At 44.2% G+C, this 22,818-nt stretch overlaps 1 protein-coding gene across 8 annotated transcripts in view; it reads right to left on the bottom strand.

The window, feature by feature from the left end:
* Nucleotides 1-22,818, bottom strand: part of TTC24 (tetratricopeptide repeat domain 24) — a 66,728-nt gene that overhangs the window by 20,737 nt on the left and 23,173 nt on the right. For 4 of the 8 annotated variants that reach the window (XM_056546613.1, XM_056546616.1, XM_056546611.1 and 1 more), the window contains 3 exons: nt 12,376-13,147; nt 7,836-8,051; nt 3,012-3,140 (listed from right to left, as the gene is read on the bottom strand). In XM_056546613.1, coding sequence (XP_056402588.1) covers nt 3,012-3,140; nt 7,836-8,051; nt 12,376-13,138 — 1,108 coding nt within the window. In that variant the 5' untranslated portion in view covers nt 13,139-13,147. The other 4 variants (XM_056546615.1, XM_056546617.1, XM_056546609.1 and 1 more) reach the window with 4 other exon arrangements.

The raw sequence follows: 22,818 nt of genomic DNA, 5'->3' as shown, positions 1-22,818 counted from the left end.
AAAACTATAACTCCCAGCATGCCCGGACAGCTAACGGCTGTCTGGGCATGCTGGGAGTTGTAGTTTTGCAACAGCTGGAGGCACCCTGGTTTCGGAAACGCTAATCTACATTATCGACATAACAGGAGAAATGAGCGGGTGTTATAAGGGTGTTATAAGCAAGTGTCTATCACAACTTATGCTATTACGGTAACTATTATTACGGCATTATATATAACAGTTATTTGGACACTAGGTGTTGGCAAAATGGTATGTAGCACTGTTATTAAGGCCCTAGGTGGTAGCAGTATATTATATAGTGGTGGTTCTCAACCTTTTTCAGGACTGTATCCCAAAAGGGTAAAAATATGTCTGCGGGTACCCCTCACGCATAAGTTCCTAAGCGCAGGAGGGGTACCCGCAGACAAAATTTAAAGGGGTATTCCGGCCAAAAACATCTTATCCCCTATCCAAAGCTTTCAGAAAAAGCAGATGCAGCCACGCATAGAATGCGGGCTGCTGCAGGGAGATCGCGGGGGGTCCCATCTTAATCCCCTTTTGCCATTATCCCCCCTCCATCTTAATCCCCTTTTGCCATTATCCCCCCTCCATCTTAATCCCCTTTTGCCATTATCCCCCCCTCAATCTTAATCCCCTTTTGCCATTATCCCCCCTCCATCTTAATCCCCTTTTGCCATTATCCCCCCTCCATCTTAATCCCCTTTTGCCATTATCCCCCCTCCATCTTAATCCCCTTTTGCCATTACCCCCCCTCCATCTTAATCCCCTTTTGCCATTATCCCCCCTCCATCTTAATCCCCTTTTGCCATTATCCCCCCCTCAATCTTAATCCCCTTTTGTCATTATCCCCCCTCCCTCTTAATCCCCTTTTGCCATTATCCCCCCTCCATCTTAATCCCCTTTTGCCATTATCCCTCCATCTTAATCCCCTTTTGCCATTATCCCCCCTCCATCTTTATCTGCTTTTGCCATTATCCCCCCCATCTTAATCCCCTTTTGCCATTATCCCCCCTCCATCTTAATCCCCTTTTGCCATTATCCCCGCTCCATCTTAATCCCCTTTTGCCATTATCCCCCCTCCATCTTAATCCCCTTTTGCCATTATCCCCCCCTCCATCTTAATCCCCTTTTGCCATTATCCCCCCCTCCATCTTAATCCCCTTTTGCCATTATCCCCCCCTCCATCTTAATCCCCTTTTGCCATTATCCCCCCCCATCTTAATCCCCTTTAGCCATTATCCCCCCTCCATTTTAATCCCCTTTTGCCATTATCCCCCCTCCATCTTAATGCCCTTTTGCCATTATCCCCCCTCCATCTTAATCCCCTTTTGCCATTATCCCCCCTCCATCTTTATCTGCTTTTGCCATTATCCCCCCCATCTTAATCCCCTTTTGCCATTATCCCCTCCATTTTAATCCCCTTTTGCCATTATCCCTCCATTTTAATCCCCTTTTGCCATTATCCCCCCTTCCATTTTAGTCCCCTTTTGCCATTGTTATGTGGACACTAGGTGATGGCAGTATAGTATATAGCACTGTATGACATTGTTATGTGGACACTAGGTGATAGCGGTATAGTATATAGCACTGTATGACATTGTTATGTGGACACTAGGTGATAGCGGAACAGTAAATCGCACTATATTGCCCTGTTATTTGGACACTAGGTGATGGCAGTATAGTATATAGCACTGTATTGCCCTGTTATTTGAACACTAGGTGATAGCGGAACAGTAAATCGCACTATATTGCCCTGTTATTTGGACACTAGGTGATAGCGGTATAGTATATAGCACTGTATTGCCCTGTTATTTGGACACTAGGTGATAGCAGAACAGTATATCGCACTGTATTGAACTGTTCTTAAGACACATGGTGGTGGTAGTATAGTGTATAGCACGGTATGGCAAAGGTATTTTGCACACTAGGTGGCGGTAGTATAGTATATCACACTGTACTTCACTGTTATTTGGACACTAGGTGGTAACAGTATAGTATATAGTACTATACTGCATTGTTATTTGGACATCAGGTGGTGGCAGTATAGTATATAGGTGTTTATGGTACTGTTTAGACATTGGGTGGAAGGAGTATGGTATATAGCACCATATTGTACTGTTATTCAGGCACTAGGTGGCAGCAGCATAGTATACAGAACTATATAGCATGATTATTTAGACACTGGGGGGTTGCAGTAAGGTATATAGCACTATATGACACTATTATTCAGACACTGGATGGGGTTAGTATGATATATAGAACATCAAGCACTCAGATCCCTCCAAGGAACAGCACAGGATAGAATCGGCGCACAAAACTCCAAAGGTAAAACAGATTTATTTACCCGGCATGCAACGCGTTTCGCTGGACAACCAGCTTCATCAGGCAGCTTCATCAGCCTGATGAAGCTGGTTGTCCAGCGAAACGCGTTGCATGCCGGGTAAATAAATCTGTTTTCCCTTTGGAGTTTTGTGCGCCGATTCTATCCTGTGCTGTTCCTTGGAGGGATCTGAGTGCTTCACCTGTGTTGCCAGGAGCGGCTGCCGATCTTCACCCGTTGAGGGTTTACTTCACGCTTACACCATAGTTGTACTTGGACGGAGTACAACTCTACTCGGTGAGCAATATTGCTTTTATATCTTACACCGTATATGTTACGTTATCACACTAGGAGCGCTTCTCCTTGGTTCATAATATAGAACATCAAGGCACTGTTAGTTAGACACTGGGTGGTCACAGCACTGTGTTGCCATGTTATTTGGACACTAGGTAATGGCGGTAAAATATATAGCACTGTATGGCACTGTTATTTAAACATGGTGGTGGGAGTAAGGTGTATAGCACTGTAGGGCACCATTATTATGGCAGTATGATACATAGCAGAGTCACCCAATAAGAGTCAATGTGTCAGTATTTGTTATGGGGGCACTATGGCGGTCTATTAGGCATGCACCTGAATCATCTATATCCGTACATTTGGCGGTATGCAGTTTTGCAGATATGTTCCGTACCTGAGTCTTTAAACGCCTGCAGTGAATGCAGATAATATTCGCCCGCAGCCTCGTGGTCATCCAGCTGACTCAGAGCATAGGCCAAGTTTCCAAAACATTGTCCCTGCGCCCTGCGGTTACCCAGCACGCCTGAAAGAAACACGACAGAGCGCTATTTACTGTCACTAAGTAACAAGTATTTATCATGTACACAATGCTGGACATTACCATCACCACACGCTACCTGATCTATAGAAAGCCTGGTCATACAGCTCCCCCTGGAGGTCACATGACATCATTACATCTCCTGTGTAAAGTCATCATCCGTCCTGTATACACTCACCGGCCACTTTATAAGGTACACCTGTCTAGTCTCAGGTGGGACCCTCTTTATACGATCTACAAACCGCAGGACACATTTCTTAGAGATTTCCCTCCATATGGACATGATGACATCACACAGTTCCTCCATATGGACATGATGACATCACACAGTTCCTCCATATGGACATGATGACATCACACAGTTCCTCTATATGGACATGATGACATCACACAGTTCCTCCATATAGACATGATGACATCACACAGTTCCTCCATATAAACATGATGACATCACACAGTTCCTCTATATGGACATGATGACATCACACAGTTCCTCCATATAGACATGATGACATCACACAGTTCCTCCATATGGACATGATGACATCACACAGTTCCTCCATATAGACATGATGACATCACACAGTTCCTCCATATGGACATGATGACATCACACAGTTCCTCCATATGCACATGATGACATCACACAGTTCCTCCATATAGACATGATGACATCACACAGTTCCTCCATATGGACATGATGACATCACACAGTTCTCCATATAGACATGATGACATCACACAGTTCCTCCATATGGACATGATGACATCACACAGTTCCTCTATATAGACATGATGACATCACACAGTGCCCCCATATAGACATGATGACATCACACAGTTCCTCTATATAGACATGATGACATCACACAGTTCCTCCATATAGACATGATGACATCACACAGTTCCTCCATATAGACATGATGACATCACACAGTTCTCCATATGGACATGATGACATCACACAGTTCCTCCATATAGACATGATGACATCACACAGTTCCTCCATATAGACATGATGACATCACACAGTTCTCCATATGGACATGATGACATCACACAGTTCCTCCATATGGACATGATGACATCACACAGTTCCTCCATATAGACATGATGACATCACACAGTTACTGTAGATTTGTTGAATCCATGATGAGAATCTCCGGCTCCACCACATCCTCCTGTAGACTTGCATTGAGGGGGCGTGGCCGTGGTGTAATGAGGGGCGTGGCTGACCCCCCGCAGTGCGAAAACAGCAGTTGGAACATTTATTTCTGAACGCTGGCCAGTGGAGTACCCCTTTAACCCCTTCAGGACGGAGCCCATTTTGGCCTTAAGGACCGGAGCGTTTTTTGCACATCTGACCACTGTCACTTTAAACATTAATAACTCTGATGCTTTTAGTTATCATTCTGATTCCGAGATTGTTTTTTCGTGACATATTCTACTTTAACATAGTGGTAAATTTTTGTAGATACTTGCATCCTTTCTTGGTGAAAAATCCGTAAATTTGATGAAAAATTTGAAAATTTAGCATTTTTCTAACTTTGAAGCTCTCTGCTTGTAAGGAAAATGAATATTACGAATACATTTTTTTTGGTTCACATATACAATATGTCTACTTTATGTTTGCATCATAAAATTGATGAGTTTTTACTTTTGGAAGACACCAGAGGGCTTCAACGGTCAGCAGCAATTTTCCGATTTTTCACAAAATTTTCAAACTCAGTATTTTTCAGGGACCAGTTCAGGTTTGAAGTGGATTTGCAGGGTCTTCATATTAGAAATACCCCATAAATGACCCCATTATAAAAACTACAGCCCCCAAAGTATTCAAAATGACATTCAGTCATCATTTTAACCCTTTAGGTGTTTCACACGAATAGCAGCAAAGTGAAGGAGAAAATTCACAATCTTCATTTTTTACACTCACATGTTCTTGTAGACCCAATTTTTGAATTTTTACAAGGGGTAAAAGGACAAAATTTTTACTTGTATTTGTAGCCCAATTTCTCTCGAGTAAGGACATACCTCATATGTCTATGTAAAGTGTTCGGCGGGCGCAGTAGAGGGCTCAGAAGGGAAGGAGCGACAAGGGGATTTTGGAGAGTACGTTTTTCTGAAATGGTTTTTGGGGAGCATGTTACCTTTAGGAAGCCCTTATGGTGCCAGAACAGCAAAAAAAAACCACATGGCATACCATTTTGGAAACTAGACCCCTCGGGGAATGTAACATGGGATAAAGTGAACCTTAATACCCCACAGGTGTTTCACGACTTTTGCAAATGTAAAAAAAAAAAAAAAAAATGTTACCTAAAATGCTTGTTTTCCCCAAAAAATTTTATTTTTAGAAAGGGTAATAGCAGAAAATACCCCTAAAAATTTGAAGCCCAATTTCTCCCGATTCAGAAAACACCCCATATGAGGGTGAAAAGTGCTCTGCTGGCGCACTACAGGTCTCGGAAGAGAAGGAGTCACATTTGGCTTTTTGAACGCAAATTTTTCTCTGGGGGCATGCCGCATTTAGGAAGCCCCTATGGTGCAAGGACAGCAAAAAAAAACACATGGCATACCATTTTGGAAACTAGACCCCTCGGGGAACGTAACAAGGGGTTAAGTGAACCTTTATACCCCACAGGTGTTTCACGACTTTTGCATATGTAAAAAAAAATTTTTTTTTTACCTAAAATGCTTGTTTTCCCAAAAATTTTACATTTTTAAAAAGGGTAAAAGCAGAAAATACCCCCCAAAATTTGTAACACAATTTCTCCCGAGTACGGCGATACCCCATATGTGACCCTAAACTGTTGCCTTGAAATACGACAGGGCTCCAAAGTGAGAGCGCCATGCGCATTTGAGGCCTAAATTAGCGATTGCATAGGGGTGGACATAGGGGTATTCTACGCCAGTGATTCCCAAACAGGGGGCCTCCAGCTGTTGCAAAACTCCCAGCATGCCTGGACAGTCAACGGCTGTCCGACAATACTGGGAGTTGTTTTGCAACAGCTGGAGGCTCCGTTCTGGAAACAGTGGCGTACCAGACGTTTTTCATTTTTATTGGGGAGGGGAGGGGGGCTGTGTAGGGGTATGTGTATATGTAGTGTTTTTTACTTTTTATTTTATTTTTTGTGTTAGTGTAGTGTAGTGTTTTTAGGGTACAGTCGCACGGGCGGGGGTTCACAGTAGTTTCTCGCTGGCAATTTGAGCTGCAGCAGAAAGTTTGCGGCAGCTCAAATTTGCAGCCAGATACTTACTGTAATCCTCCGCCCATGTGAGTGTACCCTGTACATTCACATTGGGGGGGGGGGACATCCAGCTGTTGCATAACTACAACTCCCAGCATGCCCGTTGGCTGTCGGTGACTGCTGAGAGTTGCAGTTTTGCAACAACTGTAGGCACACTGGTTATGTATCACGGAGTTTGTGACCTAACTCAGTGTTTCACAACCAGTGTGCCTCCAGCTGTTGCAAAACTACAACTCCCAGCATGTACGGTGCATGGTGTACGGTGACTGCTGAGAGTTGTAGTTTGCAACAGCTGGAGGCACACCGGTCGTGAAACACTGAGTTAGGTAAAAAAAAACTCTGAGTTTCACAACCAGTGTGCCTTCAGCTGTTGCAAAACTACAACTCTCAGCAGTCACCGACAGCCAACGGGCATGCTGGGAGTTGTAGTTATGCAACCAGCAGATGCACCACTACAACTCCCAGCATGCACTTTAGCTGTTTGTACAAGCTGGGAGTTGTAGTTAGACAACAGCTGAAGGTACACTTTTCCATAGAAAGAATGTGCCTCCAGCTGTTGCAAAACCATAAGTCCCAGCATGCCCATAAGGGAATGCTGGGAGTTGTGGTGGTCTGCCTCCTGCTGTTGCATAACTACAGCTCCCAGCATGCCCTTTTTGCATGCTAGGAGCTGTTGCTAAGCAACAGCAGGAGGCTGTCACTCACCTCCAACGATCCAGACGCTGCAGGTCAGTCCCGCCGCCGCAGCTGCTCCTGGGGCCCCGATCCCAACAGGGGCGCCGGGGATCGGGGTCCCCAGCACCCGGGGTGCACGTCCCGCACCCGCTCACGTCCTCCAGAAGAGGGGCGGAGCGGGTGCGGGAGTGACACCCGCAGCAGGCGCCCTGATTGGTCGGCCGGTAATCCGGCCGACGAATCAGGGCGATCGTGAGGTGGCACCAGTGCCACCTCACCCCTGCAGGCTCTGGCTGTTCGGGGCCGTCAGAGACGGTCCCGAACAGCCAGTAATTCCGGGTCATCGGGTCACTGGAGACCCGATTGACCCGGAATCGCCGCAGATCGCTGGACTGAATTGTCCAGCGATCTGCGGCGATCGCCGACATGGGGGGACATAATGACCCCCCTGGGCGATATGCCGGGATGCCTGCTGAACGATTTCAGCAGGCATCCGGCTCCGGTCCTTAAGGACTCGGGATGCAGGGCGTATCCATACGCCCTATGTCCTGAAGAGGTTAAGCTCCTGCCATGTGATTGGTTGATTAGCTATTTGTGTTAACAAACAACTGAACAGGTGTACCTAATAAAGTGGCGCAGTAAGTGATCGGACGGACATGTTTTTCAGACTATTTCACATTTTAAACATTCAATAAAAGTTGCCTGTAAATCCCGTCCAGTATCTGAGCTCATCTACCCACATATTAAGAATGGCGCATACTGTGTAAGGATGCCGCCCTCCTGTGATAGTCCAGCCCCTCCTCGTACTGCTCCAGTGTGTTGTATGCGGCCCCCAGGTTCTGGAGGACCACCGCCTCCTTATGTCCGAGCGCCTCATCCTCCTGACAGAGCGGCAGCGCCATCCCGAAACATTCCACAGCCAGGGGGAAGATCTTCAGCTGCGCATAACTCAGACCAATGTCATTGTACAGCTTAGCTACAAAACAGAGAAGACCCCCAGGTTATACCCGCATGGTCCATATCACTATATACAGTATATATAACTTATACCAGCTGTGCATATATATTATATACAGTATATACCAGCATGGTCCATATTACTATATACAGGAGATATATAACTTATACCAGCTGTACATATATATTATATACAGTATATACCCAGGTTATACCCGCATGGTCCATATCACTATATACAGTATATATAACTTATACCAGCTGTACATATAATTATATACAGTATATACCAGGTTAAACCAACATGGTCCATATCACTATATACAGTATATATAACTTATACCAGCTGTACATATATATTATATACAGTATATACCAGGATATACCAGCATGGTCCATATCATTATATACAGGAGATATATAACTTATACCAGCTGTGCATATATATATTATATACAGTATATACCCAGGTTATACCAGCATGGTCCATATCACTATATACAGGAGATATATAACTTATACCAGCTGTACATATATATTATATACAGTATATACCAGGTTATGCCCGCATGGTCCATATCACTATATACAGTATATATAACTTATACCAGCTGTACATATAATTATATACAGTATATACCAGGTTATACCAGCATGGTCCATATCACTATATACAGGAGATATATAACTTATACCAGCTGTGCATATATAATTATATACAGTATATACCACGTTATACCAGCATGGTCCATATCACTATATACAGGAGATATATAACTTATACCAGCTGTACATGTATAATTATATACAGTATATACCAGCATGGTCCATATCACTATATACAGGAGATATATAACTTATACCAGCTGTACATATATAATTATACACAGTATATACCCAGGTTATACCAACATGGTCCTATTAACTATATACAGGAGATATATAACTTCTACCAGCTGTACATATATAATTATATACAGTATATACCAGGTTATACCAGCATGGTCCATATCACTATATACAGGAGATATATAACTTATACCAGCTGTACATATATATTATATACAGTATATACCCAGGTTATACCGGCATAGTCCATATCACTATATACAGGAGATATATAACTTATACCAGCTGTACATATATATTATATACAGTATATACCCAGGTTATACCAGCATGGTCCATATCACTATATACAGTATATATAACTTATACCAGCTGTGCATATATAATTATATACAGTATATACCCAGGTTATACCCGCATGGTCCATATCACTATATACAGGAGATATATAACTTATATCAGCTGTACATATATATATTATATACAGTATATACCAGGTTATACCAGCATGGTCCATATCACTATATACAGGAGATATATAACTTATACCAGTTGTACATATATATATTATATACAGTATATACCAGGTTATACCAGCATGGTCCATATCACTATATACAGGAGATATATAACTTATACCAGCTGTGCATATATAATTATATACAGTATATACCCAGGTTATACCAGCATGGTCCATATCACTATATACAGAAGATATATAACTTATACCAGCTGTACATATATATTATATACAGTATATACCAGGTTATACCAGCATGGTCCATATCACTATATACAGAAGATATATAACTTATACCAGCTGTACATATATATAATTATATACAGTATATACCAGGTTATACCAGCATGGTCCATATCACTATATACAGGAGATATATAACTTATACCAGCTGTACATATATATTATATACAGTATATACCAGGTTATACCAGCATGGTCCATATCACTATAAACAGGAGATATAACTTATACCAGCTGTACATATATAATTATATACAGTATATACCCAGGTTATACCAGCATGGTCCATATCACTATATACAGGAAATATATAACTTATACCAGCTGTACATATATAATTATATACAGTATATACCAGGTTATACCAGCATGGTCCATATCACTATATACAGGAGATATATAACTTATACCAGCTGTACATATATATTATATACAGTATATACCCAGGTTATACCAGCACGGTCCATATCACTATATACAGGAGATATGTAACTTATACCAGCTGTACATATATATTATATACAGTATATACCAGGTTATACCAGCATGGTCCATATCACTATATACAGGAGATATATAACTTATACCAGCTGTACATATATATTATATACAGTATATACCAGGTTATACATGGTCCATATCACTATATACAGGAGATATATAACTTATACCAGCTGTACATATATATTATATACAGTATATACCAGGTTATACCAGCATGGTCCATATCACTATATACAGGAGATATATAACTTATACCAGCTGTACATATATAATTATATACAGTATATACCAGGTTATACCAGCATGGTCCATATCACTATATACAGGAGATATGTAACTTATACCAGCTGTACATATATATTATATACAGTATATACCAGGTTATACCAGCATGGTCCATATCACTATATACAGGAGATATATAACTTATACCAGCTGTACATATATATTATATACAGCATATACCCAGGTTATACCAGCATGGTCCATATCACTATATACAGGAGATATATAACTTATACCAGCTGTACATATATATTATATACAGTATATACCAGGTTATACCAGCATGGTCCATATCACTATATACAGGAGATATATAACTTATACCAGCTGTACATATATAATTATATACAGTATATACCCAGGTTATACCAGCATGGTCCATATCACTATATACAGGAGATATATAACTTATACCAGCTGTACATATATAATTATATACAGTATATACCAGCATGGTCCATATCACTATATACAGGAGATATATAACTTATACCAGCTGTACATATATAATTATATACAGTATATACCCAGGTTATACCAGCATGGTCCATATCACTATATACAGGAGATATATAACTTATACCAGCTGTACATATATAATTATATACAGTATATACCAGGTTATACCAGCATGGTCCATATCACTATATATACAGGAGATATATATAACTTATACCAGCTGTACATATATAATTATATACAGTATATACCAGGTTATACCAGCATGGTCCATATCACTATATACAGGAGATATATATAACTTATACCAGCTGTACATATATATTATATACAGTATATACCAGGTTATACCAGCATGGTCCATATCACTATATACAGGAGATATATAACTTATACCAGCTGTACATATATAATTATATACAGTATATACCCAGGTTATACCAGCATGGTCCATATCACTATATACAGGAGATATATAACTTATACCAGCGGTACATATATAATTATATACAGTATATACCAGGTTATACCAGCATGGTCCATATCACTATATACAGGAGATATATAACTTATACCAGCTGTGCATATATATTATATACAGTATATACCAGGTTATACCAGCATGGTCCATATCACTATATACAGGAGATATATAACTTATACCAGCTGTACATATATAATTATATACAGTATATACCCAGGTTATACCAGCATGGTCCATATCACTATATACAGGAGATATATAACTTATACCAGCTGTACATATATAATTATATACAGTATATACCCAGGTTATACCAGCATGGTCCATATCACTATATACAGGAGATACATAACTTATACCAGCTGTACATAGTAGAGTAGGGGAATATGCAAAGCAGCTCATTACACCACCTTTTCAGGTAATGTTCCCTGGTATCAGCTTGGCTCCTGTTAAGGAATATAAAAAGCTGATCGGGATTTATGCCAAGCCAGACTACTCCCCAAAAGGGAAGTTTCTACCCAACTGCAGACAGCTGTTTTGGGGTGTTTGCCCCTAGTCAGTACAGAGCAGAAGCCTCAGGCCTCTCACTACAGTCAAGCCAGATCACCCTGCTCTGTACTGACGAGGGGCAAACACCCCGAAACAGCTGTCTGCAGATGGGTAGAAACTTCCCTTTTGGGGAGTAGTCTGGCTTGGCATAAATCCCGATCAGCTTTTTATATTTCTTAACAGGAGCCAAGCTGATACCAGGGAACACTACCTGAAAAGATGGTGTAATGAGCTGCATATTCCCCTACACAGAATGCCTGCGGAGTGCTAATTGGCCTAACCTGAATCTCCGTTACACCTGAAGAGGTGTCCTCTCCCTGAGGAAAGTACTGACCATATATATATATATATATATATATACACAGTATATAACAGCATGGCTTATATCACTATATGGATGTTGTATAACCCATGAGGACATGATGGTGTATGATCTTATAATCCTCGTACCCAGCAGGTCTCTTCGGGTCACGTGCCCACACACCATCCGGGCCTCATTCAGTATCTGGAGGACGTGTCCCGAGTCGTAGCTCTGGCTCTGCAGGATGTAGTTGGCGGCCTCGTTGAGGGCTGTAGCAGCCATATCCATCCTCTGAACCTCTAGGTAGGCATCTGCGGCATCTTGGAAGCATTGGGCGGCCCGGGCCTTGTCCTTCATGGCCACGTAGCAGTGCCCCATCTTCATGTGGGCGTCGGCCTCGCTCCCCAGCTGGGCGGGCTTGTAGAGGAGCACCGCCTTCCTGAAGTGTTCCAGGGCCCTCGGTAGATCTTGTAAGGATTCGTAGGCCGTGCCAAGGTTGAAGTAAAGGTCTCCACTGGGTTCTTGTCCGTCTTCGTCCTTTGGTTGGGACTTTAGAAGGAACTCTAGCCCCTTCTCTGGTTTGCCAGTCTCTATGTATACGGCCCCGACATTAAAGGCACAGGCCCGCTGGACGGCCTTCTGCTTGGTGCTGAGGGACAGCAGGAACGCTCTCTTGAAGCAGGACATGGCCGCCTGCAGGTCCCGAGACATCAGGGCCTTGTGTCCAGTCTTGGTCAATTGTTCTATCTCGGCCTGAGAGCTGGAGGAGTCCTGGTCCTTCTTCTCGTTTTCATCTCCAGACGTCTTCATCTCCTCTTTCACCTTCTTCTTTTTCTTCTTCACGGGTCGAGGATCGGGGGGTCCAGAGTCTTCTGGGTTCGGCCGCTCTGCCGGCAAATCACCGGAAGCCATGACTGATGTCTGAAGTGTGAGACAAAGAGAAAGAGGGTCAGCCGTGACAGTCAGCTTTCCTCCATTGTTAAAATAATACCGTACCTGTGGCAAGTAGTAAAAACTGCTATATAGTGCCTTTATAATATAATATTATCCACATACAGTACAAAGGAGAACACACCTAACAACTAGGGTCACCACCTGGACGGTATTTTGGCCACCCTGATGGTATTTTTACATAAAAAATACCGGCAATGCAATGGCCGCTATTTAACCAACCAATCCTCCAACTCCCGAAATGTTGCAGCATATCCTACACCAGTGTTTCCCAACCAGAGCGCCTCCAGCTATTGCAAAACTACAACTCCCAGCATGCCCGGACAGCCAACGGCTGTCCGGGCATGCTGGGAGTTGTAGTTTTGCAACAGCTGGAGGCACCCCTGGTTGGGAAACACTGACCTATACTATATACTACTATATAGTCCAACATGCTGGGAGTTGTAATTTTGCAACAGCTGCGGGCACCCCTGGTTGGGAAACACTGACCTATACTATATACTACTATATAGTCCAACATGCTGGGAGTTGTAGTTCTAAAACAGCTGGAGGCACCCCTGGTTGGGAAACACTGACCTATACTATATACTACTATATAGTCCAACATGCTGGGAGTTGTAGTTTTGCTACAGCTGGAGGCACCCCTGGTTGGGAAACACTGACCTATACTATATAGTCCAACATGCTGGGAGTTGTAGTTTTACAACAGCTGGAGGCACCCCTGGTTCGGAAACACTGACCTATACTATATACTACTATATAGTCCAACATGCTGGGAGTTGTAATTTAGCAACAGCTGCGGGCACCCCTGGTTGGGAAACACTGACCTATACTATTTACTACTATATAGTCCAACATGCTGGGAGTTGTAGTTTTGCAACAGCTGGAGGCACCCCTGGTTGGGAAACACTGACCTATACTATATAGTCCAACATGCTGGGAGTTGTAGTTTTACAACAGCTGAAGGCACCCCTGGTTCGGAAACACTGACCTATACTACTATATAGTCCAACATGCTGGGAGTTGTAGTTTTGCAACAGCTGGAGGCACCCCTGGTTGGGAAACACTGACCTATACTATATACTACTATATAGTCCAACATGCTGGGAGTTGTAGTTTTGCAACAGCTGGAAGCACCCTGGTTGGGAAACACTGACCTATACCATATACTACTATATAGTCCAACATGCTGGGTGTTGTAGTTTTGCAACAGCTGGAGGCACCCCTGGTTGTGAAACACTGACCTATACTATATACTACTATATAGTCCAACATGCTGGGAGTTGTAGTTTTGCAACAGCTGGAGGTACCTCTGGTTGGGAAACACTGACCTATACTATATACTGCTATATAGTCCAACATGCTGGGTGTTGTAGTTTTGCAACAGCTGGAGGCACCCCTGGTTGTGAAACACTGACCTATACTATATACTGCTATATAGTCCAACATGCTGGGAGTTGTAGTTTTGTAACAGCTGGAGGCACCCCTGGTTGGGAAACACTGACCTATACTATATACTGCTATATAGTCCAACATGGTGGGAGTTGTAGTTTTACAACAGCTGGAGGCACCCCTGGTTGTGAAACACTGACCTATACTATACACTACTATATAGTCCAACATGCTGGGTGTTGTAGTTTTGCAACAGCTGGAGGCACCCCTGGTTGGGAAACACTGACCCATACTATATACTACTATATAGTTCAACATGCTGGGAGTTGTAGTTTTCTTTGGGGCAGCTGCTGAGCCACAGGCTGTATCAGGGCATGCTGGGAGTTGTAGTAAGTAACTAACTGTAACTCCCGAATTTAATAAAAAATAAAATAAATAAAAAGCAAAACAAAAATGGCACTGTTAAAAACTACAGATCGGGGCGCAAAAAATGACCCTCATACACATGAGCCTTATATACAGTCATGGCCGTAAATCTTGGCACCCCTGGAGTATTCCTCACAGGAAAGGATTGCAGTAACACATGTTTTGCTATACACATGTTTATTCCCTTTGTGTGTATTGGAACTAAACCAAAAAGGAGGAAAAAAGCAAATTGGACATAGACTTGCATTGAGGGGGCAGGGCGTGAAGTCAAAAAGGGGGCGGGACTATGACATCACGAGCTCCCGGCGCCGGCTCCAGCGTTCGCATGACTATGATTGATAAATGCCCTACATGAATGTATATATTCAGTTAACCAATCAAAATATAAGAGGATGATTTTGATATGGTAAATAACCTCCCCCTTTTGATAACCCTATATAACAGTTGTGTTCCCCAAAATAAAGGAACTCCTCACCCAGTGTGCGCTCCCAGCTCTGTACCAAACTTTGGTCTGGTCTTTCTTTATTCCTTGTGTCGACAATAATTTGGACAGCGACAGTCACTCACATTCGAGGCATAACCAGAGCCACTCCTTAAAGGGGTACTCCACCGGAAAACTTTTTTTTGTTAAATCAACTGATGACAGAAAGATAAACAGATTTGTAATTTACTTCTATAAAAAAAATAATCTTAATCCTTCCAGTACTTATCAGCTGCTGTATGCTCCATAGGAAGTTCTTTTCTCTTTGAATTTCTTTTCTGTCTGACCACAGTGCTCTCTGCTGACACCTCTGTCTGTCTCAGTAACTGTCAAGAGCAGGATAGGTTTGCTATGGGGATTTATCTCCTGCTCTGGACAGTTCCTAAAATGGACGGTGGTCAGACAGAAAGGAAATTTAAAAAGAAAAGAACTTCCTGTGGAGCATACAGCAGCTGATAAATACTGGAAGGATTAAGATTTTTTAATAGAAGTAATTTACAAATCTGTTTAACTTTCTGGCACCAGTTAATTTACAAAAAAAAAAGGTTTCCAGCAGAGTACCCCTTTAACATTACAGTGCCCATACGGTATCAATATCAACACCAAACATTAATGCCACCATACAGTGCCAAGTAAAAGCCCCGTACAGTACCCACTTCACAATGCTCTATAGTGCCTACATAAGTAACATATACATAATAGTGTACTAAATGCCCAATACAAGGAGCGCACGTCTTTCCAAAATGCTTTGTAAATGCTTATTATTTTTCTTGGGTGCAATTTTACTGATATTCTCTATTGCCGAGTACAATGCCGCCATACAGTGCCAAACATAAGTGCCCTAATACTGCAATACAGTGCCAAGTAATATAAGAGCCCGATATGAGGAGCGAATGGTTCCTAAACAATTCGTAATTCTTGCACACGACATGTTTATTATATTAGTAATATTCTATATTGCCAAGTAATACCGCCATACAGTGCCAAGTAATACCGCCATACAGTGCCAAGTAATACTGCCATACAATGTGCAAATATAAAAGTGCCCGATATGAGGAGCGCACATCTTTCATAAACATTTAGTAAATTCTTACACAGGACATGTTTATTATATTAGTAATATTCTGTATTGCCAAGTAATACCGCCATACAGTGCCAAATAATAGCATCATACAGTACCAAGTAATACCCTACACAGTGCCTAGTAGTGCCCCCATACCATGTCAAGTAATACTGCTATACAGTGCCATGTAATACAACCATACAGTGCCAAGTAATACCACCATACAGTGCCAAGTAATACTGCCACACAATTCCAAGTAATTGCACCACACAGTGCCAAGTAATAAAACCATACACAAATACTGCCACACAGTGCCATGTAATACCACCATACAGTAATACTGCCATTCAGAGCCAAATAATACCACCACACAGTGCCAAGTAATACCACCATACAGTAATACTGCCATTCAGAGCCAAATAATACCACCACACAGTGCCAAGTAATACCACCATACAGTAATACTGCCATTCAGAGCCAAATAATACCACCACACAGTGCCAAGTAATACCACCATACACTAATACTGCCATACAGAGCCAAATAATACCGCCACACAGTGCCAAGTAATAACGTCATACGGTAATCCCGCCAAACAGTGCCAAGAATTACCGTCACACAGTGCCAATAAATCATAGTGCCATACAGACACATTATCCCAAGATTCTGAATAACCCCACAGCCGGTGCCATCATATCACTGTGAGCCACCAGGGAGGAGGGTATGGGTGTGATGGAGCCCCATTATTGTGTGTACATGGCGGTATATATCCTGGGGGTCCACATACCTGTGGGATCCTAGAGTCCTGGCCGCCGCCGCTCACGTCTCGTGGCCTCTATGGCTGAGCCCTATTGAGTTTCTTGGAAGGAGATCATCTTGCTTTGTCAACGTCTCCCATGGCAACCGGGATCAACAATACAGAAGCCGCCCTCCTCCTCCATCATGGGGACACCCGCTGACATCACCGCCCCTTAACCCCTTCATGGCCAGGCCGCCCGTACAGCGTGAATTACCCACAATACAAGCTATGGGTGACATGTGACGCTTCTCATCGCCTCAGCTTTCCACACACCCTGAATGGCCGCAGTAGTATGATGCCACCTAACATGGTTTATTATATAAGTGTGTCAGTCTACACTGCAGTCCTGGAATTCTATCCACCAGTGTTGCCCAAACAGGCTTCCTGCAGCTGTTGCAAAACTACAACTCCCAGCATGCCCGGACAGCCTTTGGCTCAGTTGTAGCTTTGCAACAGCTGGAGGCACCCTGGTCATAGACACATACACAGTGCTGAATGGCTGATACAAGTGCCAGTCCTCACTGCTGGGATTCTAGTCATTCTCACGCCTCAGGTGACGTCATCGGTTCGCGACCAGACCCTAGGTCTGCAGCGCCTACAGAGGTGAAGGTGACGTGAACAGCATGCGACTAGAATCTAATATTGCAGCGCCTAGAGAGGTGAAACTACAATTCCCAGCATACTTGCGACGTGGGTGACGTCATCAGTGTGCGACCAAAACAAGTGTCTGGCTGCAGACTGGAGCTCCACTCAAGGCAGGAAACGTGACTGTCATTACCTTAGACGAACACCAGATGGCGCTGTTACACCACAAATACTTCAGATAAACACTAGAGAATTCTGTTGTGACTGCTTTTACCTCTGATAAACACCAGATGGCGATGCTGTCCCACAAATACCTCAGATCAGTGTTTCCCAACCAGAGTGCCTCCAGCTGTTTCAAAACTTCACCTCCCAGCCTTTGGCTGTCCGGGCATGCTGAGAGTTGCAGTTTTTCAACAGCTGGAGGCACCCTGGTTGGGAAACACTGCCTCAGATAAACACTGGAGCATTCTGTTTTGACTGCTATTACCTCTGACTAACACCAGAGGGCGCTGTTATACCACGAATACCTCAGCTAAACACAAAATTTCTGTTGTGACCGCTATTACCTTAGACCAACACCAGAGGACGCTGCTATATCACAAATACCTCAGATAAACACTGGGAAATTCTGTTGTGACTGCTGTTGCCCCAGGAAAACACAAGAGGACGCTGCTATACCACATATACCTCAGGTAAACATAATGTGACCTGCCATTACCTCAGACCAACACCAGAGGGCGCTGCTATACCCACAAATACCTCAGATAAACGTTGGAGAATTCTGCTGTGTCTGCTATTACCTCAGACCAACACCAGAGGGCGCTGCTATACCACAAATACCTCAGATAAACGTTGGAGAATTCTGCTGTGTCTGCTATTACCTCAGACTAACACCAGAGGGCGCTGCTATATCACAAATACCTCAGATAAACGTTGGAGAATTCTGCTGTGTCTGCTATTACCTCAGACTAACACCAGAGGGCGCTGCTATATCACAACTACCTCAGGTAACAAGAATTCTAAGGTGACCGCTATTACCTCAGACCAACATTTTAGGACCCAATACTACTCTGTAACCTTCATTATACTTCAGATCTGTAACAGGATAGTTGCGGACATTTTTGGGCACCAGCCTCCTGACATGACATTCCGGGGCACAGCCATGCTTTTTGTTTTGCGCCTCTGAACTATTTGTCTCTGTTTCCGCCTATGCAGGTTTTCCCGCTCTATTACAGTTCCTCATGTCAAACTCGTGTGCGGTGACAGAGACCCTCCTGCCCCAAACACTGCCCAAAAAAATATAGGGAACACTTAAACAACACAATGTAACTCCAAGTCACTGACACTTGTGTGAAATCCCACTGTCCACTCAGGAAGAACACTGATTGACAATCAATTTCACATGGAACAGACAACAGGTGGAAATTATAGGCAATTAGCAGGACACCCCCAATAAAGGAGTGGTTCTGTAGGTGGTGACCACAGACCACTTCTCAGTTCCTATGCTTCCTGGCTGATTTTTGGTCACTTTTGAATGCTGGCGGTGCTTTCACTCTAGTGGTAGCATGAGACGGAGTCTACAACCCACACAAGTGGCTCAGGTAGTGCAGCTCATCCAGGATGGCACATCAATGCGAGCTGTGGCAAGGTTTGCTGTGTCTGTCAGCGTAGTGTCCAGAGCATGGAGGCGCTACCAGGAGACAGGACAGTACATCAGGAGACATGGAGGAGGCCGTAGGAGGGAAACAACCCAGCAGCAGGACCACTACCTGCACCTTTGTGCAAGGAGGAGCACTGCCAGAGCCCTGCAAAATGACCTCCAGCAGGCCACAAATGTGCATGTGTCCACTCAAACGGTCAGAAACAGACCCAAAGAGGGTGGTATGAGGGCCCGACGTCCACAGGTGGGGGTTGTGCTTACAACCCAACACCGTGCAGGACGTTTGGCATTTGCCAGAGAACATGAAAATTGGCAAATTTTCACTGGAGCACTGGCTTCACAGATTAAAGCAGGTTCACACTGAGCACATGTGACAGACATGACAGAGTCTGGAGACACCGTGGAGAACGTTCTGCTGCCTGCAACAACCTCCAGTATGACCGGTTTGGTGGTGGGTCAGTAATGGTGTGGGGTGACATTTCTTTTTGGGGCCGCACAGCCCTCCATGTTCTTGCCAGCGGTAGCCTGACTGCCATTCCGTTCCGAGATGAGATCCTCAGACCCCTTGTGAGACCATATGCTGGTGCGGTTGGCCCTGGGTTCCTCCTAATACAAGACAATGCTAGACCTCATGTGGCTGGAGTGTGTCAGCAGTTCCTACAAGAGGAAGGCATTGATGCTATGGACTTGCCGCCCGTTCCCCTGAATCCGATTGAGCACATCTGGGACGTCTCGCTCCATCCACCACAGACTGTCCAGGAGTTGGTGGATGCTTTAGTCCAGGTCTGGGAGAACATCCCTCAGGAGACCATCCCCCACCTCATCAGGAGCATGCCCAGGCGTTGTAGGGAGGTCATACGGGCACGTGGAGGCCACACACACTACTGAGCCTCATTGGGACTTGTATTAAGGACATTACATAAAGTTGGATCAGCCTGTAGTGAGGTTTTCCTCTGTGATTTTGAGTGTGACTCCATATCCAGACCTCTAGGATTTCCATTGATAATTTTTGGTGATTTTGTTGTCAGCGCATTCAACTATGTAAAGAGGAAAGTATTTCCTACGATTAGTTCATTCAGATCTAGGATGTGTTATCACAGGGTTCACTTTATTTTTTGAGCAGTGTATTTAGAGACCTTCCTGGGGTTATGGTCAAAAATCTGCACCTGATAAGACTGCAGACGCCTCCCACTATCAGGACCTTCTTCTGGGGGGGCTCCACTATTGCCGCCAAGTCAGTCTTCAAGGCCAAAAAGGACAATCTGGCTGACTCTTCACAACTAAGTGGGGAATTAGGGCCCCTAAAAATTTGCTCAGGACGACGAACACTAATCTCACTGATCGGCGCTCGTCTGCAGAACCTTCACAATGTGTGTATATATGTGTATGTATGTATCTGTGTGTGTATGTATATGTATGTATGTGTATGTATAGGTATGTATCTGTGTGTGTATGTATGTATCTGTATGTGTATGTATGTATCTGTGTGTGTATGTATGTATCTGTATGTGTATGTATGTATCTGTGTGTGTATGTATGTATGTGTATGTATGTATCTGTGTGTGTATGTATGTATCTGTGTGTGTATGTATATGTATGTATGTGTATGTATAGGTATGTATCTGTGTGTGTATGTATGTATCTGTATGTGTATGTATGTATGTGTGTATGTTTATGTATGTATCTGTGTGTGTATGTATGTGTATGTGTGTGTATGTATATGTATGTATCTGTATGTGTATGTATATGTATGTATGTGTGTATGTATTAGGGATGCACCAATATATCGGTGGCCGATACATATTGGCCGAAAATAGCTGTTTCGGGGAAATGCCGAAACAACAAAAAATGTGCCGATAATGAGCCACCTCCCCTGCCCGCCCACAGCACAAGTTGCAAACACTGCCAGTGGCAGAGGCACTCGTGGGGGGTGCAGGGGGGGCCGGCCGCACCGGCCGCAACATCTGGGGGGGCGCGGTCTCCGGGATAGGATTAGGAATACTTCTTTTTATGTGCCCGGGCCGGCTCCCGTGTGTGGCTGCAGGCGGGGGCCAACCAGAGCATATAAAAACTAATACTGTATACTAAAAACCAGGGGGCCTCCAGCTGTTGTGAAACTACAACTCCCAGCATGCCCGGACCGGCAAAGTCTGTCAGGGCATGCTGGGAGTTGTAGTTTCACAACAGCTGGAGGCCCCCTGGTTTTTAGTATACAGTATTAGGTTTTATATGCTCTGGCCGGCCCCCGCCTGCAGCCACACACGGGAGCCGGCCCGGGCACATAAAAAGAAGTATTCCTAATCCTATCCCGGACATCCCTGTGTCCCGAAAGATCTTTTCGGGACACAAGGATGTCCGGCGGTCACTCACCATTCCCCGGCGTCCTCCTGCGGTCCTTCGTTTCTCCGCCTCTATGGTCGTACGCACGGGATGTCACTGACAACCATAGAGACGCAGGAGGACCGCAGGATCGTCGCAGGAGAACGCGCGCTGGCCGGGGCCTGGTAAGTGACCGCGTCATCTTCTTCAGTGTTCCGGTCACAGCTCCTCCGGTCCCGGCACCTACTGCTATGGTCCATGGGCCATAGCAGTAGATGTGACCCCGGGCCGGAGGAGCGGTGACCGGAACACTGTGGGGACAGCAGTACAGACATACACTGTATATGGCTGGAAGCTGTATGTCTGTGGGGTGGGGGGAAGCTGCCTACTATTGTGGGGGAGCTGCCTAATATTGTTGGGGGGCAGCTGCCTACAAATGTGGGGTGGGGGGGGAGCTGCCTAATATTGTGGGGGGGAGCTGCCTAATATTGTTGGGGGGAGCTGCCTACAAATGGGGGGGGGGAGCTGCCTAATATTGTTGGGGGGGAGCTGCCTAATATTGTTGGGGGGGAGCTGCCTAATATTGTGGGGGGGGGGAGCTGCCTACAAATGTGGGGGAGCTGCCTAATATTGTGGGGGGGAGCTGCCTAATATTGTGGGGGGGAGCTGCCTAATATTGTGGGGGGAGCTGCCTAATATTGTTTGGGGTGGAGCTGCCTAATATTGTTGGGGGGGAGCTGCCTAATATTGTGGGGGGGGGGCTGCCTACAAATATGGGGGAGCTGCCTAATATTGTGGGGGGGGGTAGCTGCCTAATATTGTGGGGGGGAGCTGCCTAATATTGTGAGGGGAGCTGCCTAATATTGTTGGGGGGAGCTGCCTAATATTGTGGGGGGGGAGCTGCCTAATATTGTGG

This window comes from Hyla sarda, chromosome 11 (genome assembly GCF_029499605.1).
Source record: "Hyla sarda isolate aHylSar1 chromosome 11, aHylSar1.hap1, whole genome shotgun sequence".
Classification (NCBI taxonomy): domain Eukaryota; kingdom Metazoa; phylum Chordata; class Amphibia; order Anura; family Hylidae; genus Hyla; species Hyla sarda.
This window is presented reverse-complemented; position numbering and strand designations above follow the sequence as displayed.